General features: G+C 38.6%; 1 protein-coding gene across 1 annotated transcript in view; it reads right to left on the bottom strand.

The window, feature by feature from the left end:
* Positions 1-14023, bottom strand: part of TGFBR3 (transforming growth factor beta receptor 3) — a 111656-nt gene that overhangs the window by 39514 nt on the left and 58119 nt on the right. Inside the window, exon 4 of the mRNA XM_042873837.1 lies at positions 10887-11024. Coding sequence (XP_042729771.1) covers positions 10887-11024 — 138 coding nt within the window. The remainder of the gene's footprint in view (positions 1-10886; positions 11025-14023) is intronic.

Here is a 14023-nt window from a genome sequence, read left to right as displayed (position 1 = left end):
TTCTAAAGTATTGTCTAAAGAAATGCATTTGCTTGCAATAATGCATTTGCACTGTATTTTCTATTTAGGATTAGAAATATTTAAGTGTCTGTTAACAATAGGTTTCTTCCTCAAAGGTCTTGGCTTTCCATTTATTACTAATTAAAACTTGCAAATATTCAGCCTAATTCTGGGGCAAGACAAATGTTTCCCTGCAGGACAGATACTATCAATGAACACCACACTCAAATTTCTGAGTCTTACTAGAGAGAAACTGGGAGACAAAAAGCAGAATCACCAAGTCTCTCACTAACATCCTCAACTAACGATTATATAGTAAACATCTTTATATAGACATGAAGCTTATCATCATTCATTTTTTAATCACAGACTGAAGACAATTAGAAATTAATGGTTTCACTATTACATTTTTAAAAGAAGTGCAGAGTTCTGCTGTTCCTGCCAATGTTAGGATTTTTACTACATGGACCTGAGGTAAGGTTAAGTGGGCCAAGCACGTTATTTTTTCTGGAAAGAATTCAACAAACTCTTCCAAAAAAGGCGACCATCACTGTTTCAACACCTGCTTCAAACATTAACTGCTTACTCTTCAGAAAAAAACAAAAGCAGCCCTCTTGGAAGTACTTCAGGCATGGCAGCCAGAGCATTCAAACAAAAGAATGCTTTACATGCTTAGAAATATGTCAACAATTTTAACGTGAGCACACATTACCCAGCCCAATGGTTGACTAAGAAACTGCCACCACGTTCACTCTCATCTCCCAACTTCATCTCCTGCAGTGGTTACTTCTAGAGGTTGCAGAGTGGAAAAAGTGCTCCAGCTCTATTTCTTCCTGTTGTTGTGCGGGCATTAAAGATGACTGCACCAGAAACATCCCCTGTTGCTGAGGTCATCTACATGCTTTGCCACATTTCTGAGGCTAAATGAGGAACTTCCAAGTCTGATGTGGAAAATCAGTTTGCAGGCCCAAAATACACCGTCCACAGACAGCAGTATTCCACAGCAAGGAATGCAGTTCAAAAGGCTCTGCTGTCACGGGGAATGAGGATCAAGTGCAGCATCTTGCATTTGCTACTAAACTCTGAGCTTTCTATCAAGTAGTAAAACATATTTAGGAACCTACTTTAATTACACATACTACTACTTAGATGCAACTTAGTGGTCCTTGGGAGAAACAGAAATTTTCTTTGCACTGTACAGAGGCAAGGAAACTTCAAGGATCTCTCATCCTGAAAAAAAAAAAAAACAACCAAACCTTTATGTGTCTCTAAAAAAAACTTTCCAGTCTCACAAAAATTGTTCTTGCAGTGCTGCCAAGGCACCTTGGGACATCAGCTACCTGGTGTTAAGTGCCAAACTGCGCCAATTACTTCTTGCTGGAAGGAACACCTCAGATCCAGCCGTAAGTCATCTCACTGGAGAGCATGTCACTACAGCCACTCAAAACAGCAACTTCTGTTTCTTATTTTACCTATTTCCTTCTCTCTTTAAAGTTCTGTCTTTTTTTTTTTTTTTTTCTTCTTTTCTTTGAACCTGATATATTGGGGATGTTATTTTTTGTTTGCCTTATGACATTTTAAGAATTTAATGTAGCTGTAACTCAGAACACCCAAGTAGGAAGCAAGCTCATAAATTAGCCTTGAGAGAGAGTCAGATACCTTTGGACATTGACTCAAAACACAAAGTTAAGTATCCACAGCATGAATCATTCCCTCTCCTCACAGCAACAGCCACTCACCAAGGTCCCTCCAGCACAAGTGACCAACAAAGCCATCCGTAACGGAACAAACAAATCAGCAGAAGAAAAGCAGCACCCTTTAACGTTTCTAGATAGTATTAGACCCGTGACAGAACACGTCAGGAGTAAATCCACTCAGAGTAGAAGTAAAAATCTTGCACCAACTTTCATAGCAGCCTACATAGAGTCAGGACTCGGTAGCTTTTTTGATAATGTACTTTGACAGACTTCAGACCTCTTACAGAGAAAAAGCGAAGCCACAAATGGAGAAAGATCAAGTACTCTGAAACTCAAAAAACATTTCCTTTATTGCTTAAAAAAAGTCAGCATACAACAATCACAAACAGAGCAATTCTTCTTGGTAAGTGGCTGCTTTTGAAATCAGATGCAACATAAAACATGCTGCACATTTGTGCAGCATCTATCAGCTTTGCATTATTCCCTACAAACCACAGAGATAAGATGCTTTCAGATAGCAGTATATTTTTTTTCATTTTCAGTTTGGTGTTCTCAAGACCACTTAAAATCATGACAAACTTCCACTTCCTTTTCTCACTGTTTTTAGAACAAATGTGAAAGAAATAGCATTATCTTATCTGCAGATTTTAATTCTGCTTCTGAAGAGATGTTGAGTTCACCAACTATCAAAGAACCTGATAGGAATTAGAACCCCGTGGGATCACACTTGTGCATTTACATGCATCTGGAAAGAAAATCCAGAAATTTTCCATCTAAGTTGAAACCACATCAAAGCAAGCGCAATTTTCAGAACCACCATAGAAAGAATCATGATAAAAAGGAAAAAGAAAAAAAAATGACATGAAGGATAAATCTGTCCCCAAAGTTCAGGGCTCAGCAGGAGTTTAACATACACAGGCAACTGTTCACTCACCTCACGGTAATCTAATACCATCTTAATAGGTTCAACACATTAAGTTGATCTGAACAAAATAAGATAGCAGATGCTTTTTCAGGGATTTTGTTTCAAGCTAGATTCCACCTAGCTAGAGAAGCAGTGAATTAAAGCATATCTAGGCAAGTGTAGCTATACTTTCCACTGGAATCAGTGACTAAATAACAACCTGTTGTGATTTATTATCTCTGCGTCACTAACACCAGTAGTCTGCCAAAATGTGCTGCTTGCTTCTGTGAACTTCCACTTTCAAAACCCCCATCAACTGAAGCAAGTGAGGACAGGAAGGAACTATGACAGTATAGAAAAGACAAAAATCAGCACAGGAATCTGTCTCCAAACACTTCAGCCTATTGCAGAATGGGTCCACTCTGATCTCCAAGTGCCAGAATGTTGTTTCTTTCCTTGCTCTTTCAACTGGATTTAACATAAAGCCCAGGATGCAGACAAAGCTTTTGTTGGAGCCATGACCCATGAATACAGCCCACCCTTGAAGCTTAATGAAACACCAAGCATTAAGCGCGAGTTTTGAAAAATGGCTTAAATCGCTTAGGACATGAGAGAATCTAATATGAACTGTGATAGCATTAGCAAACCAAGCTCCAAAAAAGAAGAGGGCCTGACCATTCCATGAAAGGAGAAACTAAGGCACACAGACTTGCATAGATTCCTCTGGTATTTATCAGCAACTTGGGAATTTTGAAATATTTCTTTCCAGATTAAAGTGCTTTACACTGAAAGCAAAAGATACTTCTGTGCTGTAAAAAAAGTCCCCTGTTTTGGGACATCATGCTACCACAAACAGAATTCTTTGCAATGAACATAGCTTCATAAGTCCAAAATATAAATTCTCCCCTCTAACATTTCCTGAAGGAACTTTTGAATCAAAAAAAATCCAAGTATTTAAAGATGCTTTACTAGGACTATTGTGCTCTTTCACATTCCACCTTATTGAATGCAGACAATGCAACACTGTTACACATGTATTAAGCACTCTCATTTTCTACCATCTCTACTTCTGACAAAATCTTTCCAGCTGATTGCCAAGAACAGCTCTCATATATAGTCTCTGAAATTTCTGGGAGGAAAACAGTTCTACAGACTAGAAAAGCATGATTTTGTCAGGAGGTAAATCAGGCTAAATTAGACATTGTCTGAGGAATTTTACAGTTGTGACAAGCATAATAAACATTACTGTTTACTGAACGCTGCTTTTAATTAGACACTTAATGGTATTTTCACATTCCTTCCAAAAAGCACGGAAATGGTATGGGAAGGGGAAGGGGAAACATGAACTCTGCTAAGTGGAAAAGGGCAACCATGGGATTATTTCCTGCTACTAAGTAGAAGAACTATGAAGATTTAAAAAAAAAAAAACAAACCCAGGATTCTGTGGAAATGCAATCGTCCCTTTAAATTCCTCTTCACACTGCTACACAACGCTGAAAATCTACAGCATTTTACTTTGAACAGTGAAAGGTCACTATTTATACTATATTTATCACTAGTCATGCACTTCCTATCCTTTCTCACTCTTCTAGCAGAGCTAGAAGTGTGTTCGCATCTGGGTCTGTTTAGCAAGTGATTGGAAACTTAGTCTCCTGATTTCCCGTTAAATTCTAGGCACAGGAAAACAAATAGCACTTGTTTTTCAGTGAGTTTTGTCAGTCATCCAAAATCTAGTGCAAACCATAGAGCAGCTTGTGGTTTGGTGGCAGAGACCCAAAATATGTCAGCCATATGAAGTAAAAGGAATACACTAGCTATTGGCTGAAGAAATAAGACCATCCCTTTTTTTTTTCTTAGAAATAAACAGATGACTAATAATTAAACTCAATCACTGATTTTTCTTTACAGCTTTTTCTTTTTTTTTTCTCCTCAAATCTCAAAACAACAGCACACGATCTGGTTTTGCATTTATTTTTATTACTGTTGCTTCCTCCGTTTTACCAATCTCCTGTCAGGTTATTCACTTCTTAAGTGCTTTCGCATCCATAACTCTTATTCGGCCAATTACCTGAATAACTAACTCAGAGAAAGAGCTGAAGCACCACATCCTTAACCAAATGCTATAAGCAGTACTATGAAGTAGATATTCAGACTTCTGGAGAGAGGAGGAGGTGGGGAATCTAGTCTAACAGTGATTTCTCTCAGGAAAGCAAAAAGGATTGGGGTCCATTTTTTCATTTAATTCCTATTAGTTTCACTTGCCCAATAAAGACGTTCCTAGGCTATAAAAGCAATTGAGAAAGCTAACAAATCTGAAGAGAGAAATCACTAGCGAGCAGCATCTGCAAAACCCTCTTTCTGGGCAGCTTCATAAACCTTCTGGTTTTCTGCCAAGACATGTTCTTAATAAACTGCTTTTAGGGAAGGAGTGAAATAATGACTTCGGGGGAAGGGAGGAAATTATTTTGTTATACAGAAATTTAAAAGTGTGGTGGTGGGAAAAGTCTGGTCAGGTTTTTCTGCAAAATTGGCCTGTAAAAGGATCAAAGGTAGAAGTATTTTCTGCAGGTGTTGTCTAGCTTACAAAAAATTGAGATCTGTTGTAATCTAACCAGGCTAATCCCCAGTGAAGATGTACTCTCTCTCCCTCTGCCTCCTTCCAGTACAATTCTGGCCTACAGTTTCTTCCTACTGAAGAAAACGCAGTATTTAGCACAGGTGCTAAATATTCCCCTTGCTGAACTAAGCAGACTTTCCCATCTGCATGCCGCTCTTCCTAGAGGGGGCTGATGGTTCAGCCTAGGAACTCTCCAACAGAAAGGGCCCAGTCCCCAAGCTATTGTATTTTTGTAAGAATATCCAATCAGACTAATATGTCTAGATACATCAGTAGTCAAAGTGGTGATTTTCAGCGACTTAGGTCAGGCAGACTTCATGCAATCAAATATTTCAGGTGTTTTCAAATTAAAATAGTATGATAATTAGGTCTGTTGATTTTCAGCATCATGAGAACAAACTCAGGACTTACTGGCACCACCAACTTAACCCATCAAGATATACATAACTGACGTAGGCTCTTTGAAAATAATCTTATCTAAGCCAGATACAACATTAACACCATACCAGACAGTCACCATGTACTTACTTTCTGTAACTCTCGTGCAGAAATTTGCCTTTTTTGGCACTTCCACAGCTTCAAAAATCACTCTCTACCCTTCTGCCTTCTCCCAGGTAACCTGAGAGAACTCAGCTACAACAGGAGTCAAAGCTCAGGAAAAGCATCTGTTTTCTAATTTATTTTCTATGTGAGTACTTTCACATTAAAAAAAAAAAAGTACACAAAGCACGAGAGTGTCTGTAGTTTCCAAGAACACCTGTGCACTAAAATATGGCTATTGAAGCACACCTGACCTCCTTGTCTTGCACAGCACTGGAATATTATGTATACCAAACAAAGCATTACAATTCTATAATCATTATTGCATCACTTTTGACTTGAGAATACAGAATGTGTCTGTTTTACTTCTATTTACTGGCTTTTCCTTCTCCATATTATGTAGTTCCTTTTGACTCTCCATTTAGATAATTACTATGTGAGTAACTCAGCTGAATGCAATTCAGGCAGTTTAGAGTGAATTCATGAATTGCATTTATATAATTGACAAATGAACCTACCAGGAAAATAATTATTATTTAGATATCTTAAGTTAGTTTTGATCGAGATCCCAACATTTTTTCTTAGGACTATTCACTAATGTTTTGTCTGATTTACAGATGCAGAAATCAGTGCAATAACAGCAAAAAGGCAATGCATAAGTAAAGAAATCCCTTAAGAACCATCCCAGATGCCTTCCTCCAAAGTATTGTAAGCGTCACTGTGCTCCCATCCATTGCACTGTTTGGGGAAGAAAATAATAATTTACAAAGTACTTTGCACTTTCTTCTACAGTTTAACCATGCGCCTGGAGGACAGATTTTCTCCACCATTCATTTTAAACTTCTGTATAATGCAGGACCTGACCCAAGTCAACAATGCAAGCTTTTAGCTATATGGAAAGAAGGTGAACTACAGACTTACTCAGAACTACTACTGTATGCTTTCCTGGTCTTCTGAGTATATGCTGACACAAGCTTTAAATCTTTTCATTCTTTTCCATATATACAGATTGAAAGATAAAATAAAGAAAAAAATCAGCAAGCAATCTGAGACCCCTTACCTTTGTTCTCTTCAACCAACCTTTGCAGTGGAAACTCAAACAATGAATTCAGACTGAGGGGAGCAAAGTATCTTTCTAACAAGGATACCAAGAATAGACAGCCATAGTTCTACTGTCTACTGCAATAGAAATATTGTTCAACCTCAGCAAACATTATTTTCTCCACCTGTACAAGGGTACTAACAGCATCTCACAGATTGTTTTATTATCTGCTCATATCCTAGAGTTACCTCCCTTTTTAGAAATAGCTTTTGATCTTTTAATATAATTTGTATATTTATTTATTCAAATAACTTCGCTGTAATGACTTAAGTATTATGGTGCTATGCAGGGGCAAATTTAACAGTTAGTAATTGTAAGAAATAAACAGTCAGGACTTGGCTCCAGGAGTGTTTTCTTTACCACTAACAAGTCCCAGAAGTTACCAGTTAAACATTTTTACTTACTAACTAGGCTCAATCAATAAAACATTGCAATTCACAATTTACATACAGCATATTAATAAAATTGTGAATGAACATATTGTATGAAATGTCAGAAAGAGAGGCTGGAAAGACAATGATTATCATGCCTCAGGCTTCCATAGAGACAGACACAATAGTTATGACACTCCTATGGTATGCATGACACACATTCCTGTTTTGAGCATAGAATTCACAGACATCAAAACATATTTTTATATTTGAAATCCTTTATGATTCAAAATACCCTGTTTCTGGCTTGTAAACGTAAGGAGAATGAACAAGATGTAACTGCAGAAGTACATGCATAAGCCAAGTATTTTCAAACAAGATGAGCCAATGAAGCCAATTTTGCACCCCATGCTTCTTAAGGTTGTGATTTACACACCGAAGCTTAATTCTCTGGAACTTATTGAGGGGTTTGGTAAGGAAGAAGGGAGAGTAGAAGTATGTCTGTCTGCTCCATGACACACCTAAAAGTACCTGGAAGTAAAACCCCTGATTCTGCAAAGAGGCAGATTGCTTCTTCAGGTCGGAGGCTGCACTAGTGACTGCAGCGTGGCATGGCCTAACACAGACAAGCAGCTCTGCTGCCAAACTAGAGCTGATCTATTTCTTTGAGGGGTGGTATACCTGTGCACAAGTCAAGATTTTTTCTCCATTTCCCATAATTTTCTGTGCCACATGATTCCGTGTTGTTTTATTTTTTGAAAGAAACATATAGACAAAACAACATATGTATCTTTTTGAGCAGAGTGGAACTGTGGAAGGGCAATCGTCTATTACCACAGGTTAAGTTATTCAGCCAACTAACACAAGTCATAACTACTGAGAAACCGGTATATGAGGAATAGGAAGGTTGATGAGTCCCTGATAAGAGACTGAAATAAACTTACAATGCCTTTTTTGGCACAAATCATGACTGCTGCTGCTCAAGTTTTCAAGACTGTTTTTGCTTTCAAGTCTGTTTTAAGTCAGAAGAGATTGAAGCACTTTTCTGAAGCAAACACTTGGCTAATCGTACAGTTTTGGCAGCTAAGGCCTTAGACACATTCCTATTGTTTCCGTGCCTTACTGCAGGCCACTGAGCCAAGCTAAGCAAGTCCAGCACAGCCACAGTCTGAACACTGGCATGGTCTGCTAAGCAGAAATTGATAGCTCTCAGCAGAGTCTCTTCAATTCCAAAGTCAAGGCAAAAGAAGAAGGAAAATGCTGAAGAGAGGAGAAGAGAGGGCTGAAAACAAATTAGCTGAATTGAAATGGGAGTGATGGTATAGCAACTGCAAGAAGAGATCAAAACTGAACTGAAAATATGACTAAATGTTAATTAACTGGTGAAAGGTGCTGTTTCTTTTGGCCACAAGAAGATCGAGGACTCTCATCATACTGCTGTTCATCATCATCTTCAGTCAATTTCTGAGCATATCTGAACTGTGCTGGCTATGTTAAGGGCACATACCACAAATGGTCAACAAGAAGGTAACAGATAAGAGTCTGTAAAATTTAGTGAGAAAAATTGAGATTTTACCTTTAAAACACCTTTAAAATACAATATCATTTTTTAATTTAAAACAAATTGCACTGGGAACAGGACAGAGTCCTTCACAAGTCAAAATACTAAAGGTCTTTCTACTCTTGTACCTTGATGGAAGGAAAGCTGGTGACCCGTTTCAAGTGGTGTCCCCCAGGGGTCAGTACTGGGGCTCATCTTGTTTAATATCTTTATTGATGACCTAGATGAGGGGATTGAGTGCACCCTCAGTAAGTTTGTAAGTAGTAAGTTGGCAGATGACACCAAGCTGGAAGGTGGTGTTGATCTGCCTGAGGGTAGGGCGGCCCTTCTGAGGGATTTAGACAGGTTGAACCGCTGGGCTGAGATGAATGGGATGAGGTTCAACAAGGCCAAGTGTCAGGTCCTGCACTTTGGGCACAACAACCCCATGCAGTGTTACAGGCTTGGGGATGAGTGGCTGGATGACTGTGAAGAAGAGAGGGACCTGGGGGTGTTGGTTGATACTCAGCTGAACATGAGCCGACAGTGTGCCCAGGTGGCCAAGAGGGCCAATGGCATCCTGGCCTGCATTAGAAATAGTGTGGCCAGTAGGAGCAGGGAGGTGATCCCCCTCTACTCAGCACTGGTGAGGCCGCACCTCGAGTACTGTGTTCGGTTTTGGGCTCCTCACTACAGGAAAGACGTTGAGGTCCTGGAGCGTGTCCAGAGAAGGGCAACGAAACTGGTGAGGGGTCTGGAGCACAAGTCTTATGAGGAGCGGCTGAGGGAGCTGGGATTGTTCAGTCTGGAGAAGAGGAGGCTCAGGGGAGACCTCATTGCACTCTACAGCTTCCTGAAGGGAGGTTGTGGTGAAGAGCGATTTGGCCTTTTCTCCCAGGCAACGAGCAGGACACGGGGAAATGGCCGTAAGTTGTATCAGAGGAGGTTTAGATTAGACATAAGGAAGAAGTTTTTCTCTCAGAGAGTGGTCAGGCACTGGAATGGCTGCCCAGGGAGGTGGTGGAGTCACCGTCCCTGGCAGTGGACTAGATGATCTTACAGGTTATTTCCAACCTTGTGATTCTATGATTCTATGAAAAAGAAACCAATCCCAGAAAAACTTTTGATATCCTGTGAACAACGGGACTCTTAGAGAACTTTATGGAGTCACCATTACACCAAGTCAACAGAGACAAGTGTCCCTTCCCAGTGTGCTAACTGCTGCAGCACAAAGCACCTTCTCCTCCTGCCAGTGCACAGTGACACCACTGAGTTCCCTCCCATCAGGTAGTGCAGAAGCAGTCAATGCCTACCACAGTCAGCTATGCTGGAAGAGCAAAACTGAACCCTATAAGGACATAGCTAAAAATAATCAAGTTTAGTTCTGCAATTAGAGTTGAACATAGTAAAAGCTGCAACTTTAATAACGACAACTCATGATTAGACATGATGTCACACATTAAAAATTTAATCCAAACAACTTGTCTGTTTCACTACAAATAGCAAACTTGAATGTCCTGGCAAATTGTATGGACATGATTTACAAATACTAGGTAATATTTGGATCATAACATTTTAAGCAGCACTCCAGTCCTTCTGAGAAATAAAAATGACTTCATTCTAGGCTTAGTTTGGTCATTTCAATAGATCAAGCTTCACTAGAAACAAACATATCTTGAACTCAATACATACAAATTTTTGTTTGTTCACAGACTACACAATAGGCATTCACCGTAACATTTCCCATTGCTTTGAAGGGTTTTTGCATTGTTTATCAAACTTCTAATCAGAACAGGCAATCTGTTATAACCTCACAACTTCTTGAACTGGAATTGCTGCTGCTGTTAATAACTACCCAATACGCAGATTATAAAAAAAAAGCAATTTTGGTTCCTTTTACTTGAATTCATATAACAGGTAATTGGGTACTTTTTCCAAACTACTTTGCTCTACCACTTAACTGCTCCCCAGAGCCTGACACTGAAACTTGACCTCCTGTTAACTTGCCTTTCTTAACATACGTTTAAAAATTTTCCAAATGAATGCCATTAACTTTGTGCTTTGTGTGACAAATAGCTGTGATACAGAGCGGGCCAGAGGACCATGCATACTTACAAAGAAAACTCTGCGGATTCCAGGTGCTAGTCTTTCTGTTTTTAGCTTCCAGACCAGAGGCAAAGGTGAGTTGAGAAGAAACACCAGAGGCTTCTGGTGAATATGCACTGATGAAATTGGAGTCAAGTGTAATGTGACCTACAAAGAAATAAAGAAATGCACAAGTACTGCATTACAAGTTTCAAAACAAAAGGGGAATTTGAAACAATGAATCAGAAGTCACTTCTATATACATTACAGCTCCTAACATTCAGACCTTCTCAGACCAAGATTATGGACTCCTCTACTGCCCAAAAAAAGTCAGTCAACAGAATACAGATAAAATAAAGAATGAAATAGTTAACATTTCTGTTTTATGCTTGCAAAGCACTGCTAAAGTGTTTAAGAAAACCTTGGCAAATGCTGATGAAAAATAGCTTATGCAAAAGGTCAAACCACTAAGCTGAGGGCTGGAGAACAAGGAGATAAAAAGAACAGCAAAGAAAACTCCAATTTCTGATAGTAGCCTACAAAGCTGGCTTAGAGTACAAAACCTCGTCTAATTATGCTAATAGGGCATAATTCTAACGTGCAAAATAAACTAAACAGACACAAAACAGAAGAAAATGCTTATCATCATGGACAAAAAACAACACATGGTGAATGTAAGCCCAGGAAAGCGAGCATCAGAAATGTGAGGAAAACTAAGAGCTGACTTTTTAAACATTCAGTTTGTTCTTCTTGACTCTTGACTCACTGTCAGTGCTGCTGCCAATGCTGGGCAAAATTCAGTGCATGAAAGAGAACATTCTGTCAGTTTTTAGTATATGACAACTCGTAAGTGACATCACAGTATTGTTACAGTCACTAGTAAGTTTACTAAACAGTCAGCATTTGGCATATTTATACATTCTGTTTTATTGAAAAAAAAGCAGTGGGAGACCACATAGCGCACACACCAAGAAGGCAAGGTTACATCTCAGCTATGGACTGAAGGAGCAGGACTCCCTGACAAAGAACCACAGCTCCTCGAACACGCACACAACCACAAAACTCTGAGTGGCTCAGAATACAGAGCATACAGGTAATTCAGAATGAGTTTTGTTTCCTGCTAGAGAAACTAAATGCACTGTTTATTGCATTACTCTTACACAGTGGTAAATACCGGTTTATTATTAAAATAAATGCAGGTTCATGTAACTAGACAGGAGCTGGGAACCAAACTGAGTATAGATGTCCATCATTGCTTAAAACGTTTTCAAAAAAAAAAAAGAAAAAAGAACTGAGATTTTACAATCAAATGGTTGAATCTACACATTTGTTCTGAAAAAATAATTTGTTCTTTCCAGGACCAACGTGCACACTGGGCAACGCCAACTGACTGCAGAAAGGCTAAGCAACCCCGTTCCCCAAGCAAATGCAGCCACATCTCTAAGCAATTGATTCCTCTCTACAGGTGTCCTATTTATATCTATGCATTTCCAGAAGAAAGCATGAAGTACCACAGTTTACTTTTGTGTTCCAAGGACAGCATTTCTTTCCATTTTCAGCTTCAAAAGAATAAAATAGCTCCTTTTAGGAAACTGAAGGACATTAGCACTCTGAATGGTAAGAGGATGACAGAGACTTCAGATATCAAGCAGTCACGATCTTAGATATGAAAACTGCTTTGAAGTATCAGGCTATAAAGTGAAAATAATTCTGTTAGCTGAAAAAAATAAGATAAAACTCCTTGCTTTTAAAAGTCTCCCACTTGGTTGCTCCATCTAGAAATGGAAAGAGCTGAAAGTGGAAAAAGTTTAGAACTGCTATTAAATTCACTACTAGTAAAAAGCTTTTGTTAATTCCATTGTTTCTTCAGCTGTAATCATGACTAATTAGCAATAAGCCATTTAAACAATTAAACATAATTACCTTGTTCTGGGCTTATGTAATACAGTTTTCTTACACAGCAATACAAATATCGTAATCTAAATTTACCAAAGCAGCCAAGTGTTATCTTTCGCAGTCCTTATCTGGCAAACAAGTTCAAATTTTAGTCTGATTTTTTCTTCAGTTCCAAACGGCATAAAGGACATCTGACCACAAAGTCTACAAACTCAAACCTGCCAACAAAAAAGTCTCCTACACTCAATGTGGTGAACATTGCCTTTCTCCAATCTTACAGTATGCATCCATAGCCACGTTTTCACAGTCAAATGATAACTGGTTTCCTCTGATCCCAAATTTAGCTCAGGCTAATGTAAATATTAATGAAATGAGCTATAATCTAGGTTTCTGTATTTAAATAACCAAGAATAGAAAACTATTAACAATCTCCTGACATGGGCTAGTTGGGACACACAGTTTAGGTTTGCACAGTGCTTGTGTTTTTATGAGAATGCTGATTTAATTAAAATAAGATGTTCCTACAGACATTTTCAAAATTCTTGCAATTTAAAATCTCTTTATTAAACTGTTACAAAAAACATAACACACTGAACACTTCATCTCAGAGATAGTTAGGCCAAATCCTTTGGGTAATTAGAAAATGGAGAAGTATCTCTGTTTCAACTGATGTCAGACTGGTTTATCCGAAGCCAACATCTACCAGACAAGACAGATGTTTTAAACTTTGTGAAGATTTCTGCCTGTAGTTTGGTCACATGAAGGAGCATAAAGAGAAAACATACCACTTTAGAAAGAAAATCAGACTCTTTGCAACTGGATCTGCTATTTGATTTCCCAGTTGTTATTACAAGTATGTATATAACACATACATATATGATTATGTCCACTTATGAAAATACAGTATCTATGAAAATAAAGTTGTTCAGAACTGGTGGTGTATCTATGAATGCCTTTGGCTGGAATTGTTGCATAACTTGTGTCCCACAATGAATTTTTCCTACATTTCTGCATGAAAAGTACAGGCTGATCCATAAGAAAAGCTACAAGATGTTAATCCAAAATTTAATTTTTTATAAGCAAATCAAGTGCTCTTGTGGAAAAAAAAAAAAAACCAAGTCATTTCTGCTAGAGTGCCTCCACTGTCCACCTAGGAACCCGTATATCAGCTGTGTTAGACATGATGCTCCCCTTCTTCCAGTCACATTTTCCTCCTTTCTCATCTTAGTTTGTGAGCTCTTCAGGGCACATTCTTTTTCAAATGTCTAGAC

This window comes from Lagopus leucura, unplaced genomic scaffold (assembly GCF_019238085.1).
Source record: "Lagopus leucura isolate 7727_CA_CO unplaced genomic scaffold, USGS_WTPT01 Super-Scaffold_100009, whole genome shotgun sequence".
Taxonomy (NCBI): Eukaryota; Metazoa; Chordata; class Aves; order Galliformes; family Phasianidae; genus Lagopus; species Lagopus leucura.
The sequence above is the reverse complement of the archived record's forward strand: the minus strand, read 5'-3'. Positions and strand labels throughout refer to the sequence as shown.